At 50.6% G+C, this 22,405-nt stretch overlaps 1 protein-coding gene across 1 annotated transcript; it reads left to right on the forward strand.

The window, feature by feature from the left end:
• The first annotated feature begins 17,489 nt into the window (after nucleotides 1–17,489).
• Nucleotides 17,490–19,297, forward strand: LOC101754841 (bisdemethoxycurcumin synthase). Its single transcript, XM_004980510.2, has 3 exons — nucleotides 17,490–17,622; nucleotides 17,728–17,921; nucleotides 18,028–19,297. The coding sequence occupies exons 1-3, from the start codon at nucleotides 17,501–17,503 to the stop codon at nucleotides 19,071–19,073; spliced, it is 1,362 nt and encodes a 453-aa protein (XP_004980567.2). The 5' UTR covers nucleotides 17,490–17,500; the 3' UTR covers nucleotides 19,074–19,297.
• The last annotated feature ends 3,108 nt before the right edge of the window (nucleotides 19,298–22,405 follow it).

The raw sequence follows: 22,405 nt of genomic DNA on the forward strand, positions 1-22,405 counted from the left end.
TTTTATCCCGGTTGGAGCCTCCAACCGGGATAAAAGGGTGCCGCCACCGACAGCCCCCCACTAGCCGTTGCAACCAGGACTAAAGGGGGGCCTTTAGTCCCGGTTGCAATTACCAACCGGGAGTAAATCTCCCCTCCATTTTTGCCTACCGTGGCGCACCCCCTTTTGTCCGGGGCCAACATTAAACCGGGATAAAAGGGGGTGGATCGAAAGCCAATTCTCTACTAGTGACAGCCAACAGGGGAAGAAAGCCCAAGGTGCAGGTTCGCCAGGGTTGGCTCAACTACACCAGCCTAACCGAGCTCCCCGAAGGTGCGCCAGTAATGACGGGTACCTTCCTTGTCCATAGTCAAACTGTTGTTATTTTGTTTGACTCGGGAGCATCCCATAGCTTCATCGGCAATAAGACTGGTGAGAGATGTAAGCTGAGCATTGGTCACACAAAAGGGTCGTATATGATCTCCACCCCGGGAGGGAAAGTAGCTTCAGACAAGATAGTTAACTTTGTGCCTATCCAGTTAGGCCAGATTCTTTTTAGGGAAAATCTCATCATCCTTGATCTAGAAGGGATAGATATCATCTTGGGGATGGATTGGATGACCCGACACCAGGTGGTTCTGGACGTATCTGCCCGAGCTCTCCACCTAAACTCACCTTTGCATGGCAACTCTACCCTACACTTGACCCACCCTGAGTACGCAATTCCTTGTGCGTACCCTGTAACAGGAGCCCAGATAGAAGACCTTCCTGTTGTCCGCGAGTACCCCGATGTGTTTCCAGATGACTTGCCCGGCATGCCGCCAGATAGAGATATCGAGTTTGCCATTGAACTACAGCCAGGCACTGCCCCGAAATCAAAAAGACCCTATCGGATGCCACCCGCCGAGCTGGTCGAGTTGAAAACCCAATTGCATGATCTGTTGGAGAAAAACTTTATCCGACCCAGCACTTCACCCTGGGGTTGCCCAGCCCTGTTTGTGAAGAAGAAGGATGAAAGTCTATGCATGTGTGTGGACTACCGACCCCTTAATGCGGTGACTATCAAGAACAAGTATCCCCTTCCCCGCATTGATGTTCTGTTTGACCAATTAGCTGGAGCTAGAGTGTTCTCCAACATTGATCTTCATTCCAGTTATCACCAAATCAAGATCCGACCCTGTGACATTCCCAAAACTACTTTCTCCACAAGATATGGACTCCACGAGTACCTGGTTATGTCATTTGGACTCACCAATGCACCCGCTTATTTCATGTATCTCATGAATTTGGTGTTCATGCCCGAGTTGGACAAGTTCATGGTGGTATTCATTGATGATATTCTGGTATACTCGAAGAACGAAGAAGAACATGCCGAGCATCTTCATGTGGTTCTTCAGCGGTTGAGGGATCATCAGCTTTATGCCAAGTTCTCCAAGTGTGAATTCTGGATGGAGAGTGTCAAGTTCTTGGGACACACAATCTCTCGGAAAGGCATAGCACTGGACCCCAGCAAGGTACAAGAGGTCATGGACTAGAAGCCACCCACTTCAGTTCAGCAAATCTACAGTTTTCTTAGACTAGCAGGCTACTATCGGTGTTTCATTCTGGATTTCTCAAAGATAGCTAAGCCGATGACCGAGCTACTGAAAAAGGAAGTCAAGTTTGTGTGGAGCCACAAGTGCAAAGAAGCTTTCCACACCTTGAAACACCTGCTGACTTCTGCCCCAGTTTTAGCTCAACCCGACCCTTCCAGGCCGTTTGACGTGTACTATGACGCCTCTGGCACTGGACTTTGGTGTGTTCTTATGCAAGACCACCGAGTCATTGCCTATGCCTCGCGGGCGTTGCGACCGCATGAGCTGAACTATCCAACCCATGATCTTGAGTTGGCAGCAATGATTCATGCCTTAAAGATATGGAGACACTATCTGATGGGCACCCACTGCAACATCTACACCGATCACAAGAGCCTCAAGTACATCTTTACTCAAGCCGACCTCAACATGCGCCAAAGAAGATGGTTGGAGTTGATCAAGGATTATGATTTGGAAGTACATTAGCACCCCGGCAAAGCCAACATAGTAGCAGACGCTCTCAGTCGCAAGAACCATTGCAATCGCTTGTCAGTAATCAACTTCACAGAAACTCTGTGTCATGTGATGGGAAAGCTTAGTTTGGAAGTTATTTCCCATGGAACCCTTGGTCATATTTCCCTTGAGTCTATTTTGGAGGACCAAATTGGGATGGCACAGTTAGAGGACGAGGAAATAAAGCGAATCAAAAGGAAGATTTCATGGAAGGATGAAGGGTACAAGCAATTCCGACAGGATGAGAATGGGAGAGTGTACTATGGAAATTGAATTGTTGTCCCATCCGACCCAGCTCTTAAGAAGCAAAGCCTAGATGAAGCTCATCTCTCCAAGTTCTCAATCCATCCTGGCAGTAATAAGATGTATCATGATCTCCGTCAAACTTTCTGGTGGAGTGGAATGAAGCCAGAAATTGCACGCTACGTCTCGGAATGTGACACCTGCCAACGTGTCAAGGCCAGCCATTTGAAGGTAGCAGGTACCATGCAGCCGCTACCTATCCCCTCCTGGAAATGGGACGAAATCAACATGGATTTCATTGTTGGACTGCCCCCTACATCGCAGCGACATGACTCCATTTGGGTTATCGTGGACCGCCTTACCAAGTCTGCCCACTTTCTTCCTGTTCACACCACCTACCCGGCCAAGAAATATGCAGAGCTGTATCTTGACCGCATTGTTTCTCTGCACGGTGTGCCTAGGACGATCATATCTGATCAAGGAGTTCAGTTTGTAGCGTGTTTCTGGGAACAGCTACAAGCATCACTGGACACCAAGCTCATTCGTAGCTCGACCTATCACCCACAAAACGATGGTCAGACCGAGAGAGTAAATCAGATCCTTGAAGACATGCTACGAGCTTGTGTCATCCATTATGACAAGAATTGGGATAAGTGCTTAGCCTTGGCAGAGTTCTCCTATAACAATAGCTACCAGGCTAGCTTGAAGATGGCATCGTTTGAAGCCTTATATGGTCGGAGATGTCGGACACCATTGAATTGGTCACAGGTTGGAGAAAGACAAACCTATGGTCCTAATCTAGTGGTAGAAGCAGAAGAGCAAGTTAAGATAATTCAAGCAAATCTCAAGGCCGCCCAATCTTGACAGAAGAGTTACTCCGACAAGAGGAGGAGACCCCTACAGTTTGACGTTGGTGATCACGTATATCTTCGAGTCTCCCCGACCAAAGGAGTGCAACGGTTTGGAGTAAAAGAAAAATTGGCTCCCCGTTACATTGGTCCTTATGAGATTGTGGAAATTTGTGGACCCGTTGCTTACTGGATCTAACTACCGGAACAGCTTTTGGCCATTCATGATGTTTTCCATGTATCCCAACTGAAGAAATGTGTCCAAGTCCCAACTGTGGTCTTGGAACAGGAGCAACTTCAAATCGAGCCCGACCTGACTTATGCCGAGTACCCGGCCAAAGTCCTCGACTGTAAAGAAAGACACACCCGATGGCAAGTTGCGAAAATGTACAAGATACTATGGAGCAACCACACGGAGGAGGAGGCAACCTAGGAAACAGAGGAGTATCTGAACAAGCACTTCAGAGGTTTTCTTTTCAACCAAGACGGTAAGGACCGCACACCCCCACTGGTTGCCCTTACACCCGAATCTCAGGACGAGATTCTTTTTAAGGGGGTTAGGCTCTAACGACCTTGGTTAACCAACCGAGTTAATCTCAAGACTAATCCCAATCTGTAGTTTCCACCGGTCCGACCCCTAAACCGCACAAAAATTGCACCAACCCGGCAAACGATAGCTTTTCTCTAAGTCCCAAAGACAGTGTTCCTCCAAAATCTTAGAGCTATTGGAGAGCCAGAGACTGGATGGTGGGCCCAGAACCAGATCCCACAGATCTCTGGAGTCAAACGTGCCAGAGCAGTGTGCGCCCCGCTTCAGAGCTTCCCTGCCGCGTGGCTCAACCTCTCCGACGCGCGCCGCCTCGCCCAGTCGCCGACCGCGACAAGATAGATCAGCGTGCCTCCCTCCCAATCGTGCGCGGAAGCCCCTGCAGCCCTTTCTGCCTCGCCTCGTCTTGCTCGCACCCTCGCCGGTCGTGCCAAGGCGCCCTGTCGCCACCGTGGTAGAGGTTTTGCCGCTTCCGCGCCAGACCGCCTCGTATCCCGCACCCATCACCTCGCCCGGATCCCCGGCCGCGCCCCCCGATGCTTTTCAGTTATTCTGCCTCTCCACAGTCGCGCCGCCCACACGCACGCTCCACGATGATACCATCCTTGCCAACCACGGCTCTGACAGAGACAGCTCCTTTTTCTGCTTCGCCAGTGATGTGCCTCGGCAAGCCGCTGTTTTGCGCTCGCTCGTGCCGCCGCTCGCCCTGTCACCTCACCTGCTGCGACCTTGCTTGTAGTACCTTCCTTCCTGTCACATGCCAGTCAAGTCGCCGCCCACAATCCGCCGCTTGACGCGACCATACCCTGCTCGCTCTCGCCAACTCTTAATCCCATCAAAACCGCGCCTGCGCTGGCTTGTCTCCAGTGCCCAATGACAAAAGACCGTGTCCCCGAACCTCTGCTTCGCCGCCTATCGCCGCACAATCACCGCCAAGGCAGAGCACTCCATCCTTTTCAACCCGATCTTCGCGCGGCCCAAACTCTCTCTCTCCCTCTCTCTCTTCCACGCAGCTATAAAAAGGAGTACTAGGGCCCCTACCGGTGTTTCCTTCACCATCGCTGCTTCGCCGCACCATACTTTGCTCGCACTTGAGCACTGCCACTTAAGCTCTTGAGAAAGTTCCCCTCTCCGCTCAAACCCGCTTCTCCCCAACCCACTAGCCGCCTGTTCCTCCGCACGGTGCTAGAGCTTGCTTGTTGTCCACAAGAAGCCCCGCCACCGCCGGAGCACCGTCGAACCTCGCCGCCATCCAAGCCTTAGTGCCTTAGTCCTTCCGCCTAAGTCTGTTCCTTCTCGACCCCAAGACTTCACCAGTAGACCTGAGGGTAAGCTGCTGACCCCCTTTCCAGTTCGCCCAACCCCTTTTTCCATCTCACCCGACCCTGTCTGTTTCGCTGACCGTTATCCACCTCGCCTGAGGGCTCGGCTGTATCTTTTTCTTGACCCGAGGGTATCTGTTTAAAATTTTGGGGACTTCTCTGTGTTATGTCTGAGGACCCCGGTACAGTTATTCCTTAAAGTCTAAGGGTCAGATCATAAGTTTCTCCCAATCCAACCCTTTTATCCTGTTCTCCACCAACTGAAGTTGGACTCCTCCACACCTTTTCTACAGCTTTGCTACAAGTGTCTGAGCTAAAACGTGCAAGTGTTGTTGAAATTACCGTCTAAATGTTTAACCCTGCATTGCACTTCCGTGTAGAGCTAAATCTCACCGAAGGCACATATGAACTGCATCCGGCGCCAGAAGACGGAGCAGCAGCTGAGCCGCCGACCGCAGGAGCTGAAGCAGAACCCGCAGAGGACCAGTTTGCCTCCACCTCACTCAAAGGCAAGCCCCAGAGTATGAACCCAACTTTCTAAACTTGCACATGCCTTTCCTTCATATTTATGTGCATTTACGTTATAGGAGTTGTTTGAAACCATAGATGCATGACTTAGTTCCCTTGATCTGAACACTAGTCTATTGAGTCCGAGTAGTTGCAATGCTTAATAGGGCTTGGCAGAAGTCGAGTGATTTCCTGTCACTCGCGAGTTATAGGAGTTGGTTGTTCTCCTTCTAGTTACAACTATAAGGACGATGGACGGGGTAGGGCTTGGTGAACTCTTTTGGTGGCCAGCTAATCGCTCCGTCTATTTACTTGAATTTGTTTAAGGTCCGACAGTGGTGATGTTCGTGATCAAGTGTTTGAAAGTACTAATCTCATACCCATTATGGGATGGGGAAGCCTAGTACTAGATTGAACCAGGACGTGAGCAGTTCGATCCACTGTCTCTGGAACAGAGTTCCCCTGCGGCCGCATGTGGTGGCAAGTGTGGTCACGGAACGGCAGAGGCTGGGTCTGTGCAACCTTGCACCAAAAGAGGTGGACCCGACATGGGTCAGGGAATTGATGGGGATGGCCGACACAGGAAGCGACCCTTGGTGGTGCGCGGATGTCGTGAGGTTAGGTTCGCCATGCATGGTTAAGGAACTCGAATCGATTCGTCTGCCTCTCATAGTTTCAGATTGCTTGATCGCTGTGCTACACTGAGTAAAGATGGAACATGATGATGAGATGAACTAGATGTTGAGTTGTATACACATCATGTTTGGAAGCTATGTTTGTTTAGTATAAGTTGCCAATGTAGACTGGTTAATGAACTTAGAATTTGAGCAAAAAAAAATTGAAAGTAAAGACCTAACATAGTTGCTTTTGGCAAACAAAACCCCTCAGCCAAAGAGCCTTGCATGTCTAAAAGTGTTGGAGTAGTTTTTCCCACCGGTCGGTTAAGTCTTGTTGAGCTTAGCAGCTCAGCCTTTCTTGTGGCATCTCTTTTCAGGTGAAGTTGAAGCTTCTGAGTTCGCTGCTGTTGGCACTTGGCCGCCCCAGCTTTCTCCTAGGTGGACGGTCGAGTGGGATCCCTCCTCGGACGGTGAGGAGCGGGATCACTGATGTCCTGTTTGGCCTCATCAGGAACATCTGACCCCCGGCGCTACTTTCCGCTATTTCTTCTTTCCGTTGCTTTTGAACCTTGTAAAACTCTGATTTCGAACCGGTGTGTAATGAATCATTGGACTAATTATTTGATCTGTTGTATTCTCTGGAATCACTCACCTTCGTGTGAGCTATGCTAACTCGGTCCTGTTTAAGTGGTTTAATCAGATGAAATCCGACGGATCGTCAAGTTAACTTGATTAAAGCATGAGATTCGCGTGTTAGGTGACTTAACCGTGCTTTGGCTAAGTTAATCCGAGGTGTTCCGCCACAGCTTCATCATGGCGGGTTGACTGAGCACAAGGCGCAGCCGGCCACAAGACCGACGATGCCGAGCTGAGCTCAAGCTCGCCGCACAATGGATCTGATGTCGCAGGTGGGGTCGTGGAGAGGAGATCGAGTCGCCTTCAGGCCTGCGCCATGACTTGTTCATGTGCGCTCTTATGGCTAGTGCACCTCGACGGAGGGGCACGCCGACGTCCATGCGCAGCGGCCATCATGCCACGCGTGGCCATCGTTATCCGAGGTAAGTTCTTATCCTCGGGTTAAGGGTTTTTGATGGGGATTTTCTTTGGGGTTTCCTTAATTCGACTTGAAATTTGCCCAATTTCTCTCCTTCTACATGCTTTTGCGCGTCCAATTTTACTGATTGAGCACTTAATTGCGCGGATTGTAGCTAGACAATGGGGTTTGGGGAAAACAGTAGACCTCAACCTTAATAACTGAACTTAAACATGGAGACTAACTTAATTGACTTAATTAACCTTGATTTTAGACTTAATTAAGATCTAATCCTATCTTAGATTACTTAACTGAGCAATATGGCAACTTAATTTGAACTTAATCGAGTAGGATTAGAACTTAATTGAAACATGTCGTGTCTAATTGACTAATTTAGACATCTAATTAGGCTCATTAATCATCTAATTCAGAGGTAACATATCATGTAAAACAACTAAAACATGAAATTTAACTTAGAACCGAAGAAGACGAGGCCTAGGTGCATGATCAATCGCACTGTGTAGATCTAGAACATAAAAGACAGCACAAATTCAACTCAATTGCACACTGATGATCCATCTACACAACCTTAGGGTTCAAGTCTAGATGCGATTGACTAATTGATATGAAATGTAGGAATCTACATAATCTTAACTAAAACAGGATCTTAACACATCTAGAACATGAATACCACTCAATGAAGAGGTTAGACTACAACCAGCTGCCACGGCTTGTGATGATCCGTCCATTAGGGTCGTGGATGAGGTCGGGATGATGGATGCCGTAGGTGTACTAGCTCGGAGTAGATCGCATCTCCCTTTGGGTCTCCACCTCATTTGTCGATGGATGACGACGGTGGCGCGGCGACGGTCTTCGGGCAACTCCAGCACCACCATGATTGGACGACGTGTAGGGGTGTGCGTAGGGTTTGGTGCGTTGGCATGTATCCAAACCCGCCCTCCTTCTCTTATAGCGCTAGGTCGCTCGGGGCCGCAACCAATTGGTCGGTTGCGCCTCCGATCGAGGCGCGGGCTGGACGCGTGTGAGGGAATCCGAGTTAGGCGTGATTCTTATCCTCCCTGTTTTCCTCTCGGCCTTTTGACCACCATGTTATTTTCCAACAAACAATGGCAAATTCTTTCCTGAATGTTACTTTGCATTGTTGTACAGATGGCACTTGATTGTTGAAGATGAAATTATTATGAGTTGTCCAGATACTCCAGTGAGGGATAAGGGTACCCACGGGTCCCCACCAACAAAGATACTTGCCGACCTGACAAGTGGGTCCCACCCGACCATGGCGTGTGGGGCAAGGCATGAAGTTCCGTGAGGCACAAGCTTGGAGGTCGGATGAACTGATTCAGCCCGGATATCTCGAGACACTTGTTGTAAACCGACTCAGACTGATTTCTTTGTAACAACCGACTAGGATTATATCCTATTCGATTGTAACCCTAGGTCGTCAGCCTGTATAAGGTGACCAGGGGCTCCCCTCGAGGGCACGTTAACTCTTGGCACTTGAAATCAGCAATACAATCCAACAGAACACAGGACGTTGGGTATTACTCTCCGGAGGCCTGAACCTATATAAATCTTGCGCCCCTGTGTGACCATTCGAGTTCTTGGTCTTACGATTTCCCCCGCCTACAAATCTACCACCTGGGTAACCCCTTGGAGGACTGCTGGTCACTAAATCCGACATTTGGCACACCAGGTAGGGGTGATCGTGAGATCCTCCCTAGCGAGCTCAATGGCATCTCGCCCCGGCGTCATCTTCCCCAGGAGCATGAAGGACTTCCTTGCCAATCTGATCTAGCTCCGCTTCGGAAGCATGCCGGTGGACTCTAACTCCACCGCCTCCATCGCCAAGTCGGCGTCCACCGTTAGCTCGGCCTCTGTCGAATCTACATCGGCAACAAAAGGTCTCAACCCAAGGATCATCGCTCCGATCATCCAGCAGGTCGGCGACCTTTGTCTCATGGAGAGGGTCCCACACATCCTCACGGCAACCCGCCCAACCCCACCCTCCGATCTAATCATGGGGCTAGATCACATCAGCAGCACTATCGCTAAATGCATCAACCTCTCTGAGTTGGCTCTACGCTTTGGGAGGTTGGGCCAGGGCCCTTCTCATGCCCCTTTTGGCCTCAAAAACTCGTCTGCCGTGTTTTCCAAAAAACTCATGCAATCATTCCAGATCTAATCTAAGGACCCACCCGAACCCACCTAGTTTCCGGATTGTGGCGAGTTCCAGGTCCCTCGCTTCGCCTTAACTCTAAACTCCTACGGCGAGGGTGAGGATGGAAGCTTCACCTCACCATATCGGGAAGTCTTTGTCTCCAATGACGAACCTCCACAAGATGATGAAAATTCCTCCCAGGATGAAGGCCACAACACTAGGAACCGCGATCATGCGGTCCGACGCTACCAGGAATGAGCCGAGCAAGCTCATCAGCCGCCTGCCGCTCCCGCAGCAGCCGCCGCACCACCCACCCCGCCAGCACAGCCTAACCCCATGCGGGCGCACAACCTCTAGAACGACTTCGTGCAAAATGGCCATGACGTCTTCGCCACACCCCAGGCCAACCTAGGGGCTATTTTCGCCTACCTGGAGAACCTCCCAGACTCGGACCAACTACAGTGAATCCGGACGTGTATCTGTGTTGCTAATGCCCAGATCAAGGAAAGGGCCAAGGCCCCAATACGCTCAAGAAGTCGGTCATCATACTCCAGATCTACATCTACCAGCCACTCCCGATGCTAATATACTCAGAGTAGATCCGATCGCTGCCGAGCTGATCAAGACTGTCACAAGGGAGGTTGGCTGCAACCTATCCAAGACAAGGAAGTGGAGCAGTCCCAAAGCAATGACCACCACCGTGATGATGAGGATCGCGGACTAGAAAACCACCATTGCGACAATAATCACCTCGACGGAAGAGGAGATGACGAACGTTGCGGCCGACCTAGTCGGCAACCTGACTGCAATCTCCGCGACCACCGTGGCTAGCTCAACAACCGCCACCAGGAGCGAGACGAGGCGGAGCTCCACCGGTTCACCTAGTACGCCTACGACTTCGGCGCTCCAGGGGCTGGCAACCAGCCAAACCGCAGCGCGGAGCAGGAGGCCCACAACTGCCGGGAGGAGGAGCTACGCCGCCACAAGGAATACGACCGTCGCTACGGCACCTCTAGCAATGCGTTCAACCCACCCCAGCATGACAACGGCGCACACCTCAGGGCCCTACCAGTACATTACTGTCTCATGGAGGACGACAACATGGACATCGACAGGTTCGCTGCATTCACCCCTTGCCTTATGGCTGTCCAGTGGCCACCTACCTTCAAGCCAGCCATCAACGAGAAGTACGATGATACGATGGTTGCTTCAATCCGAAGATCTGGCTGAAGACATACTGCACCACAGCCAAGGCTGTGCACGACACCTACAACAAGATGGCTTCCTACTTCCCAGTGGTGATGGGAAGCGCAGCTCTCCTATGGCTTGAAGGCCTCCCACGAGGCTGTATCGACACATGGGGCTAGCTCACCAGAGCTTTCACCTAGAACTATCAGTCTACATATGCCCGACCTGGAAGCACGCAAGACCTTGACCAAGTCCGCTAGTAGAAGAACGAAACTCTCTGCGAGTATATCTACCGCTTCTTCAACAACTGCAACAGGCTAGCCGGCATTGAAGACAACGACATCATCTGGTACTTCCGCACTGGCCTCAAGAATAGATCAATGTTCCGCACCATGTTCCATGTTGATCTAGTGATGGTCGAACACATGATGCAGATCATCAACCTTCACGCCGACACAGATGAGGCTGAGCACAACCAATTCCAGGACAGCAAGCACCAGCACAATGAAGACGACGAACCGCCGACTCATCAAGACCTCCAGTGCCAACCCAGGCGGGAGCCTTCCCAACCTTGAAAGAGGGACCTTGAGGTCCTCACAGCTGAAGGTGACCCTACAAGACAAACAACCTTCCTCCAGGAGGAGTTCAATGATACTCTGAATGCTCTGTGCCTCTTCCACAAGGACGCACACCACAATCTCCGAGATTGCTCGGTCCTGAAAAAAGAACTCGATGGTCTAGTAGAATACAAGCAGCCATGCCGGGACAACTGCCATGACAACCGCAACGACAATCGCCGCTGCGACAACGGCCGCCACGATGACAGCGATGACCAACGCAGAGAAGAGCGCTGTGACCAGCGCAACCCTGACGCCGACTAGGGCACCGTAAACAATAACAACAAGTTCCAATGCACTGAGCGGGAGGTCAACATCATCATCAGCGAACCCAAAGCCTTTTGCAGCAGGCGCAAGCACAAACTGCAAAGGAGGAAAGTGCACTTTGTCTCTGTCTCACCAATCCAGTACTTGCTCTGGTCAGAGATGCCCAAAACCTTCTCCAGGAAAGATCACTGGGTGCACACCCCGGACCTCGGGTCCTACCCACTCGTGGTGTGCCCTACCATAGACAAAGTCCTCCTCTCCAAGGTGTTGATCGATGGCAGCAGCGGCCTCAACATCATCTTCACCGAGACCCTAAAGCGCATGGACTTCAACTTCGAGCGGCTTCTTCCCTACGAAGACCCGTTCTATGGTATAGTACCTAGCAAAGGATCCTATCCTATCGGAAGAGTCATCCTGCTAGTCACGTTCAGCACCCCGACAACTACCGCACTAAGCACCTCATGTTTAAGGTAGCCAACTTCAAGACATCGTACCATGCCATCTTTGGTAGGCCAATGCTAGCGAGGATCATGGCGATTCCCAACCACACCTACCTCGTCCTCAAGATGCTAGCTCCAAACAGCATCCTCTCCATCTTCGGCAGTTTCGAGACATCCTACAAGTGCGACACGAAAGCCCTGCAGCTCGCTGAGACCCTAGAGTACTCAGCCAATGCCACCATGATGCTCGCCGAGTCCAAGAAGGTGGACCAGAACCAGCTGACGATCCTAGAGGCGGACTCGATGCCCCTGGTGCTGTAGCCTGACCCGTCGGTCAAGAAGATCAACTTTGGCCTGAAAGACCCCTCCAAGACGGCCCTCATTGGGGCTGGCCTATCCCCTAAATAGGAAGACGCGCTCACCAGTTTCCTCTGAGACAACTCAGACATATTCACATGGAAACCATCCGATATGCCCAGCATCTCGTGGGAGCTGGCTGAGCACTCCTTGGAGCTGAGCAAGATAGCAAGGCCGGTTAAGCAGAAGCTTCGCCATTTCGCTTAAGATCGTAAGGAGGCCATTAGGGTAGAATTAAATAAACTCTTAGCTGCTGTTTTCATTCGTGAATGTAAGGACCCTGACTTGTTAGCAAATCTAGTCCTTGTAAAAAAGAAAAACAGTGAATGGAAAATGTCTATCGACTACACCGGTCTCAATAGGCACTGCCCTAAGGATCCCTTCCCACTTCCTTGCATCGACCAAGTCATGGACTCCATGGCCGGCTGCACCCTACTATGCTTCCATGACTGCTACTCAGTCTATAACCAAATCACCCTCAACCCTGCCGAGCAAGATAGGACTGTGTTCACAACGCCCTATAGCATCTACTGCTACAACACCATGACCTTTGGGTTAAAAAACATCAGCGCCACCTACCAGAAAGCAATCCAGGGTTGCCTCAAGAAACAACTTGGCAAAAATGTAGAGGCCTACGTCAACGATGTGGTCGTCAAGACCAAAGATGAAGAAAACTTCATTGCCGACCTTGTCCAAACCTTTGACAGCCTCCAGGCCTATCGGTGGAAGCTCAACCCAAGCAAATGCATTTTCGGTGTACCGTCTAGAAAGCTCCTGGGCTTCATGGTCAGCCAACATGGAATCAAAGACAACCCTATCAAAGTGCACGCCATCAGAAACATGGCACAGCCGACCGGCAAGAAAGACATCATGAAGCTCACATGCATGATGGCGGCCCTTAGCTATTTCATCAGCAAGCTCAGTGAAAAGGGACTCCCCTTCTTCAAGCTGCTCAAGAAGGCTGACAAGTTTGAGTGGGATGATGAGGCTGCAAGGCCCTCGAGGAACTCAAAACATTCCTCACCACCCCTCCCATCTTGACGGCCCCGGCCGACAAGGAAATGCTGCAACTGTACATCTCCGTGACAACACATGTTGTGAGCACAGTGCTAGTCGTAGAACTTGAAGAAGCCGGCCATGCCCGCATAGTGCAATGGCCGGTATATTACATCATCAAGGTCCTAAGCGAATCTATGGTCCATTACGCGCAGGTCTTGAAATTACTCTACGCAATCTTGATCACCTCCCGTAAATTGTGTCACTACTTCCAAGCGCACAAAATCCTAGTGGTTTCCTCCTACCCAATCGGCAAAATCCTACATAACAGGGATGTCCATGGCTGAGTAGTCAAATGGTCCATGGAAATAAGGCATTCGACATCGACTTCTACCCACATCATGTGATTAAATCCCAGATCCTGCCCGATTTTGTCGCTGAATGGACTGAGATTCAAGAGCCAGCCTCCCTGGAGAGGCTGGAGCACAGGACGATGTACTTTGATGGCTCCCTTAACCTTGAAGGAGCCAGCGCTGGGGTCCTCTTCATATCCTCTAAAGGCGAACAGCTCAAGTACGTCCTCCAGATCCACTACAAGGCTACCAACAACGGCGCACGAAACCCTCATACACGGGCTCCGCATCGCTGCCTCTCTTGGCATCAAGTGCATCCTTACGTATGGCGACTCCAAGGTTGTCATCGAGCCGGTCAACAAGTCCTAGGAATGCACCAAGGAAACCATGGACGCCTACTGCGCTGAGGTCCACAAACTCGAGGCTCACTTCGACGGCCTTGAATTCCATCATGTTCCCAGGGAACACAACATTGCCGCCAACGTCCTGTCCAAGCTCGGCTCGAAGGCGCCCAAGTTTCGGTCGGTGTGTTGGTCCAGGACCTCAGAAAACCCTCCATTCAGATCCTAGACCTAGACCAAGCTGACGGCAACACACAGCCCCAAGCTGACCCAGCATCCGCCGATGTCCTAATGATCGAGGTGGAGGAAGACTGATCAACACCCTTCATTGCATTCATCACTGACAACATGTCCCTTGAGGACAAAGCCGATCATGAAAAAGTCGCACGATGCAGCACCAACTACGTTGTGATTGGCAAGAAATTGTATAGGAAGGCCGCATCTACCGGCATCCTGATGAAGTGCATCCTCCGCAATGAAGTCCTCGAACTCCTCCATGAAATCCACTCGAGTTTGTGCGGGAACCACGCCGCCTTGGGTAGTCTGGTCGGGAAAGCATTCCGCTCTGGCTTTTATTGGCCAACCGCTATTGCCGATGCAAAAGAGCTCATCCAGAGGCGCAAAGGATGCTAGTTCTTCTCCAAACAGCAGCACCTCCTAGCCCAAGCTCTACGCACCATCCCACCATCCTGGCCCTTCGCAGGCTGGGGGCTGGATATGGTCGGCCCCTTCAAGACCGCTCCAGGTGGATACATCCACATCTTTGTGGCGGTTGACAAATTCACCAAGTGGATCAAGGTCAAGGCTGTCACCGTCACAGAGTGGGCTAAAGCCACTCAGTTTATCGAAGAACTCACCCATCGCTTCGGGGTCCCCAATAGAATCATCACCGACCTGGCAATTTGTTTTTTGAGAGAATGAAGAAACCCTAAGAAGGATAATTATCTCCATGAAAAAGTCTTGATCAATTTGATTTTTGGGAGAATGAAGATTGTCATAACCTGACATATCGTCTGAAATTTGTAAACCAGCAAGACTCCAACACATTTTTGCAAAAGGGCACCATAAGAATAGATGCAGGACAGATTCATGGGCATTGTTAGAGCAGACAACACAGCTGTAGCTTGGCAGATCCATATTTTTTTCTTTGAAGAATATCCCTTGTGTTGAGCCTATCCTTAAGCAGAAGCCACAGGAAAACTTTATGCTTTGTTTGGCAGCAACTGTTCCACAGCCATTTGTATGCTGGATATATGTCAGAGTGACCCTTCATTCTTCTATAAGCTTTTCTTGAACTAAAGAAGCCAGATCCCCAGATATATGACCATGAGTCATGTGTTGCTAACTGCTGAAAGGAAATGATGTTATCTTGAAGCTGCAAGAATTGATCATATGCCTCTGCTGACAGTGGCAAATGGAACACAGAGTGCAATTCTGTCATGTCATTAGCTCTCTTCAAGCTGGTATTTATTTTTAGCAAAAGAAAATAGCTGTGTATAACTGAGTTGTGGCACGGAATTACACCAAGGATCTTTCCACAAGTAAATTGTTTTGCCATCGTCAGGTGTGGGAATAGCCATACCTTTGTATAAATCCAAAAGCTTTAGGATGTCTCTCCACAAAAAGAGCCTTTTTTTAACTGCCCGGGCAGTTTGTAGTTCCTGTAATAGTTATCCCTTATGAGATGGACCCATGGCAGGTTCTCATAATTGAAGAATTTGTGCTGATTTTTTAGAATTAAAGCATCGTTGTGAGTTCTTAGGTCAAGAACACCCAGTCCACCTTCCTCTTTTAGCAGACAAACCATTTTCCAAGCAGTCTTTGGAAGGTCTTGGCATTCAAATCAGATCCTCGCCATAATATATAGATATGTATCCTATATTTATCAATCTGTTTGATGACAGTACCATGTAGTTGTAGTTTCAGTTGTTAACTTTTGACCAGCTAATAGTATCTGATGATTGATTTCAACAGCGGTGGGATTATGATCCAACCGTTCTAGGGCACTCCATCACCCCCTATAAATACACGCACACTTTGCATCTCTGCAAATCCACGCACGCAACTATATAACTATCGGAAATGCTAGGAACCTAACGTCCGGAGAGGACTTGAAAAATCGGACGTTCTTGGTCCCACCTTCCACCGTTCAGGACTCATGGTTTCATTCTCATCCACTCATTTTCTACTGCCCTCTTTCATTCTCATCCACTCATTTTCTACTGCCCCTAGGTCCCACCTTCCACCGATTGAGCTTAGAAAAAATCAGACATCCTTCTTCCTCGATCAGTCGCAGCGGCGTGGTTGTAGATGATGGCAACCGCCTCCGTCGTGTTGAATGTGCCGAGCCAGCGCTGCTCCTTAGTGTTAGGTCCTGGATCTCCGCTGCCTACCGGCCCTACGGTGCTGCTCTTCCTCCATGAACAGAGCCTTGACGAGCACCAAATGCAGCACCACGGGGAGGTTGCGCGGCGGCCGTGGCGAGCGTTCGCATCAGATGTGTTTTGACAGGTACACACCCGTGGAGTCCTACGGCAGCCTCCTCGTCCTCCACCGTAGTGCCCCCTGTTCACGGAGCGTGCCGGCCTTTGCATCTACGATCCCATGACGCCGCGTCTTCCTTCCACCCTTGGAGGCTTCTCGGCGACGAAGGCAGCACCGGTGGCTGCGTCGGACGGTTGTCCCGCTGGCTGGTCGTCATGGATCTGAGCGGGCTCCGTCTCCTCCGCGTGATGCTCAACGTCGTAGCGAACCGGAGTAGTAGAAGTTTGCGCCTACTGACGGCTCCATGTTGCGATAGGTACCTCCTGATGTTGCAGTAGAGATTTTTGGATGTTGCAACAGTTGGCTTTTGATGTTTCATCTGTTTGCAATAGTCCGATTTTCTAGCAATCAGGTGTTGCACCAACTTGTTCACGATGTTGCATATGGTTATTTTCTTTGTTTCGGCCTCTTCTTCTTTTGTTGTTGCAATGCTGTAAGAGATGTTTTTTGTTGTTGCAATACTGTAAGAGATGCTTTTTTTGTTGTTGCAATACTTGATTTGGCCGAGATCGCAAGATTGTTTCTATTCGAGATGTTGCAACTTGTGATTTTTATTGTTGCAATGTGTCTGTTTTGAATGTTGCACAAAGCGATTCGAGATGTTTCATGCACGTAAAGGTGTTGATAATTTATCTTCTGATGAATATTGTGTGAAACATGATGAAATGTTGCGCCAGGGATTTTTTATCCTATAATGAGATGGATGGCGTGCATGAGTTCCAAAACTATATTTAGTGCATGTTTTCATGTTGCAAGTGTTGAGTTTTGATATTTCGATAGTTATTTTTCAATGTTGGGACGGAGCGTCCGATAAAAAAAATTATCGGACATCCAGGCGCTAGCACGTCCGTATAACTATTAGTACCTTCAGAAATCAACCTGGAGGATCTGGACTCGAATATGGATGGATAGGTTTCACCACGATAAACATAACAAATTGAGCTAAGCTAGGTTTGTTGTACGGACACACATTTGCATATTTATACCTCAATAATATGGGCGGATCTTAAGCCTCACCGTGCCATTGGACTTGTCATGTCGCCGCTGCTATGCCAGCTGGGGTGGCTAACGCTACCATCCGGTGACCTCCAGACTTACCATGGCGTTGCCGCTGGCCGGCGCGGTAGCTTGGCAGCTACAATCCGCGGCAGAAGAAGGTAATTAACGAAAGCCAGCTTATTCCATATGCATGCATGGCTGCGTGTGTTGATTCGTTGCACGATTATTTCCCGTTTAATTTGCATATATGGTTGCCCTTGAAGTCATTGTTCCGCAGCCATGGCAAGCCATCCAGTCGACGTCGATAAGATCCGGCATGGGCAGCGCGCGGCCGTGCTCGCCATCGGCACGGCGAACCCGATGAACTGCGTGCGCCAGGACGAGTACGCCGACTGGTATTTCAGAGCCACCGGGAGCGACCACCTCCCTCACCTCAAGGCCAAGATGAAGAGAATGTGTACGTGTGTTCTTCGCGTCCACTTCTTTCTTTGATTCGCGATCGAATTGAATAGTGGCTGCGTTCACAAACATGATCAAGGCACGCTCGCATTTGATTTCGTCAGGTGACAGGTCGGGCATCAGGAAGCGCTACTTCCACCACAGCGAGAGGATGATCCGCGAGCACCCCGCCTTGCTCGGCCGTGACGAGCTGCCGTCGCTCAACGCGAGGCAGGACATTCTGGCGGCCGCCGTGCCCGAGCTCGCCGCGGCTGCCGCCGAGGACGCCATAGCGGAGTGGGGTCGCCCGGCTAGCGACGTCACCCACCTCGTCGTCTGCACCTACTCGGGCGCCCACATGCCGGGTGCCGACCTCCGCCTCGCCTCCCTCCTTGGCCTCCGGCCCACGGTCTGCCGCACCGTGCTCTACCTCCAGGGCTGCACCGCCGGCAGCGCGGCGCTCCGCGTCGCCAAGGACGTCGCCGAGAACAACCGTGGCGCGCGCGTCCTCGTCGCCTGCGCCGAGCTCACGCTCGTCATGCTCCGCGCGCCCGACGAGGCCCGCCCCGGCACGCTCGTCATGCAGTCCATGTTCGGCGACGGCGCCAGCGCCGCCGTCGTGGGCGCCGAGGCCGAGGAGCCCGTCGAGCGCCCGCTCTTCGAGATGGTCTCCGCCTACCAGGACGTGATACCGGAGACAACCGACAGCCGCGCGGCGGGGCAGCTGAACGAGGACGGCTTGGTGTTCCAACCGTCCAGCGGCATGCCGGCGCTGGTGCGCCAGAATATCGAGCGGTGCGTCGCCGACGCGCTGGCGCCGCTCGGCCTCCGCGGCGGCGGCGGTGGGTGGAACGAGCTCTTCTGGGCGGTACAGCCCAGCGGGCGCGCGATCTTGGACGGCGTCGAGGCGGGGCTGGCTCTGGAGCCGGAGAAGCTGGCGGCGAGCCGCCGCGTGCTGAGGGAGTACGGGTACATGTCCGGCGCATCGATGCTATTCGTGCTGGACGAGCTCAGGCGGCGCCATGTTGGCGGTGGATGGGACGACATGCCGGCGGGAGGGATGGGGGTGATGGTGGGGATCGGGCCGGGGATCTCCGTGGAGACCATGGTGCTGCGCGCGGCGAACAGCAGCCAGAGTAGGAACGGGGTTCTGCGTTCACCATGGCAGTAGATTTGATTCGTGGGTCATGGCTTCATACTTTGTCACATCTTACCCCTTTCCTCACCATTTCCTCCTCTTTCTCTCCAGCTGCCCGAAATTTGTGAAAAGGAATTCCGTATAAGGGAATAAAGGGGAAAGGGAAACTCTTACATCTTAATATGTACTCCTAGAATACCCGTGCGTTGTTACGGGTCCTACTGGTTCTCAAGTCATTCAACTGGTGAAAAAAATCATACACAACGGACCGTCCTTCATGAAATTGAGTGTGCACCTTCTTGGAAACTTCGTGGTTGATGGCTTACACTTGCTCTCCAACATGTAGCCCCCATCCATTATTCATGTCAGTACGTCGCTGGGGAGCTAAGCGTCTGAGCCTAAGTAGCTCGCAACTCAACAACAACTGTAACAAAACCCAAAGGACTCGCTTGCTCTCTGCTGTGCTATTCTCCCAGGTCAGTAAAGTAATCCAACTCAAAACTCATCCCAGCCCACGCAGCGCTTGCCACTAGGTTGCCTCGTCTTAACATTGCCGCTCTCGCGAGGCCCAAACATCTCCATCACTCACTACCGCTTCCAGCATCCAGTCAAATCAACATAGCAACGTGCGTTGTACTCCTCGGTCACCTCACTCTCCCACTCCAAGATAGGGTATTGTCCCAATGGTGAGAGCGGCATCACGCTGCCATACATGGGCGCCCCTCCCCCCAATGGCATGCTCGTACTACCACTACTACATCTTCTCCATCAAGCAACTCAACATGCTGGGTGAGGCAGCCGTGTTAGTCATCTCTATCATGGTCCCACTCTTGGAGATTGCCATCGCGGTTACTCCTTCTCCCCTACCTCCTCGTCTCACCAGGTCGTCTTCCCGCAGTGTCCGGGAAAGCCAACCTGGTCGTGCCCATCTTCCTGGGCCTCGATGGGTGGCTTTGCCTTGCGGTGCACACCGTGATAGGCTTTGTCGTTGTCCCGGCACTAGGGACACGGTTTGCGTTGCCACAACAGCCCCACACACATTCCTCCTCTTCAAATAGGTGTTCACCAAGGGCATCACAACGGCATGGTCGAGCACGTTCTTGCTTCCTATTAAGGCTGTGTTGCAGCATTCGAGTGGCTGCTAGAGGAGTTGCAGGAGTGTGACGAGCTCGAGCGGCCCACCCATGGCGCTAAGGTGGGTGGTGGTCATGGTTGGGAGCAACAGTTCAGTGGTGATGATCATTGGTAGCAAGCTCTAAAAGATCAGGTGCATCTAAATACTGGCTGGATGGGGAGGGAGGGAGGGACAGGCGTTGTGTCGCCGGTGCCGCATGTCGGGTTAGGAGCCACGGTTGGAGGCAGACTGGGAGAGGGAGTGAGGGGCGGATGATGGGTCGTGTCTGCCACTGAGTACGGATGGGTATGATAGAGGCGTGGATAGGGAGTGCCGCGGATTTTAGGATTGAGTATTAATAATGAAAAAAGTGAGGGATCTTTTTTGAAAATGTCCATGATGGTTGGAAGAAACAATTGGCCCTTTAATAGGTAGATATGTGGTGGTGAGAAAATGTACTCCACTAATTCTTCAGTCAAGGATAGATCCCAGATACTCGCAAGAAAGGAAGAAGATGAACTCCTACTATGATTCCCCTCTAATCCTACTAGAACTCATACCTTGTAATTCTACTATGACTCCTACATTGTAACCGACTGGTAATCCTGCCCCCCCCACCCCCGGGATATATAAAGGTGGGCAGGGTCCCTAGATCGGCATAGCAAAACTAATTAGACCAATACCTCAACACCCAAGCGTAGGGCACAGTATACAATCCCCAAAATAGGATTTAGGGTATTGTGCTACTCTGGTAGTCCGAACATGTATAAATCTGTGTCTTGTGTACTCGCGTTTACCATCAGGCTCCAGGTCCGGCGAACCCCCACCAACCAGTCTACTACGTTGGGATACCACTCGGTAGGTTGCCAGGTATAAAACACCGACACCTTCCCCATCAATTGTTTCCTTTGAACCGCAAAACCCACTACTCCTACAGCTAAATCACCACAGCTGAAACGCATACCTAAGCTCTTTAAAATGTTGACCAGCCTACCTGAAATGTTAAGTTAGGGTTAAGTGACTATTAAATCAGTTGTAGTAATATGTTGAAACCTGCGTCAGGCGGGGGCAACTGGGGGGGGGGGGCAAGATATACCATACCTGATTGCCATGAAATGTTTGAGTTTCTATCATAAATGTTGTCAGAAAGTTTGCAGATTGCTCAATAAAGTATAAGAGAACTTGTTGAAGATGAGAGATTGATGGATTGCAATGATTAACCTAAGATAGATCTAATGGGTTTTAAAGTTACAATGCTTAACTAGTTGCGGAAGAAACATATATAGGAGCCCGCACTTAGGTTGATGCCCAAGGCTAACCCTTAGTGTTACATTAATTGGGCCTAAATCCCAAGGCCTATACCAAACGGTGATCATTACATTTGTAATAAAACTACCTTGTAATTTGAGAGGATCCCTGACCAACTTATATGGTAGAGTCCTACACCTATTGAGAAGTTGAGGGTGTGTGTGTGTGGGGGGGTGTTGTAGAAGGGTGCCGCATGTGCTCCTTCGGTTGCATCGACAAGCTGTGTTGAAACACAGCTGGTCGGACATGATGTGTGGGCTAGGCTTGGTTAGGTTTTAAAGTTTTTAATCACAACTTGATGATTAGTAACTGGCACCACAATTAGTGACTGATAAATAATGTTGATTAAATGGCTGTCAACAAATCCATAGTATTGGATGGCCGTTAATGGCTGAGAGTTACTAGTAACTCAACATTTCATGGTTGTTAAGTTATTGCAATGAACTTGGACACTCAAAGGTCTCTGATGCCTATACGAGAGGCACTCTTCTGTCTTCCATGCACGTACAACACACCCTCTCCACTGCTGTGCTGCTTTTTGCTGTCCCCTTCTCATCGCTCCGTGTGCATAGAACACATCAGAAGAGAAGGCTTTCGAAGCTGCACCCTTTCCCGAAACTCTGCACTTGAGGAGAAGAAAGGGCAATCAATTTTTGGGAGTGCGTCGTGCGACTACTCGCTGTGCACCGATATTTTCTGGAGGCACAACTGCACATCAATCATTTGCATGACATCACCTCTAGTCGCGAATAGGCTCGATATGTCGAGTAACAGCGCACTTGATGCTCCAGGCAATGGCCTCGCTTTAGGGTACTTTCTCATTAACTTCCTAGTTCATTGTATGTTTTATGCAATATCCACATCATAATTTATGTTGTCCGTTGATATAAACATAATGGATCGTGCTCCTATTCTTGCTGTCATGTTTGTCATGTCTTATTTA

The sequence above is a fragment of the Setaria italica genome, chromosome VIII (assembly GCF_000263155.2).
Source record: "Setaria italica strain Yugu1 chromosome VIII, Setaria_italica_v2.0, whole genome shotgun sequence".
In the NCBI taxonomy this organism is placed as follows: Eukaryota; Viridiplantae; Streptophyta; class Magnoliopsida; order Poales; family Poaceae; genus Setaria; species Setaria italica.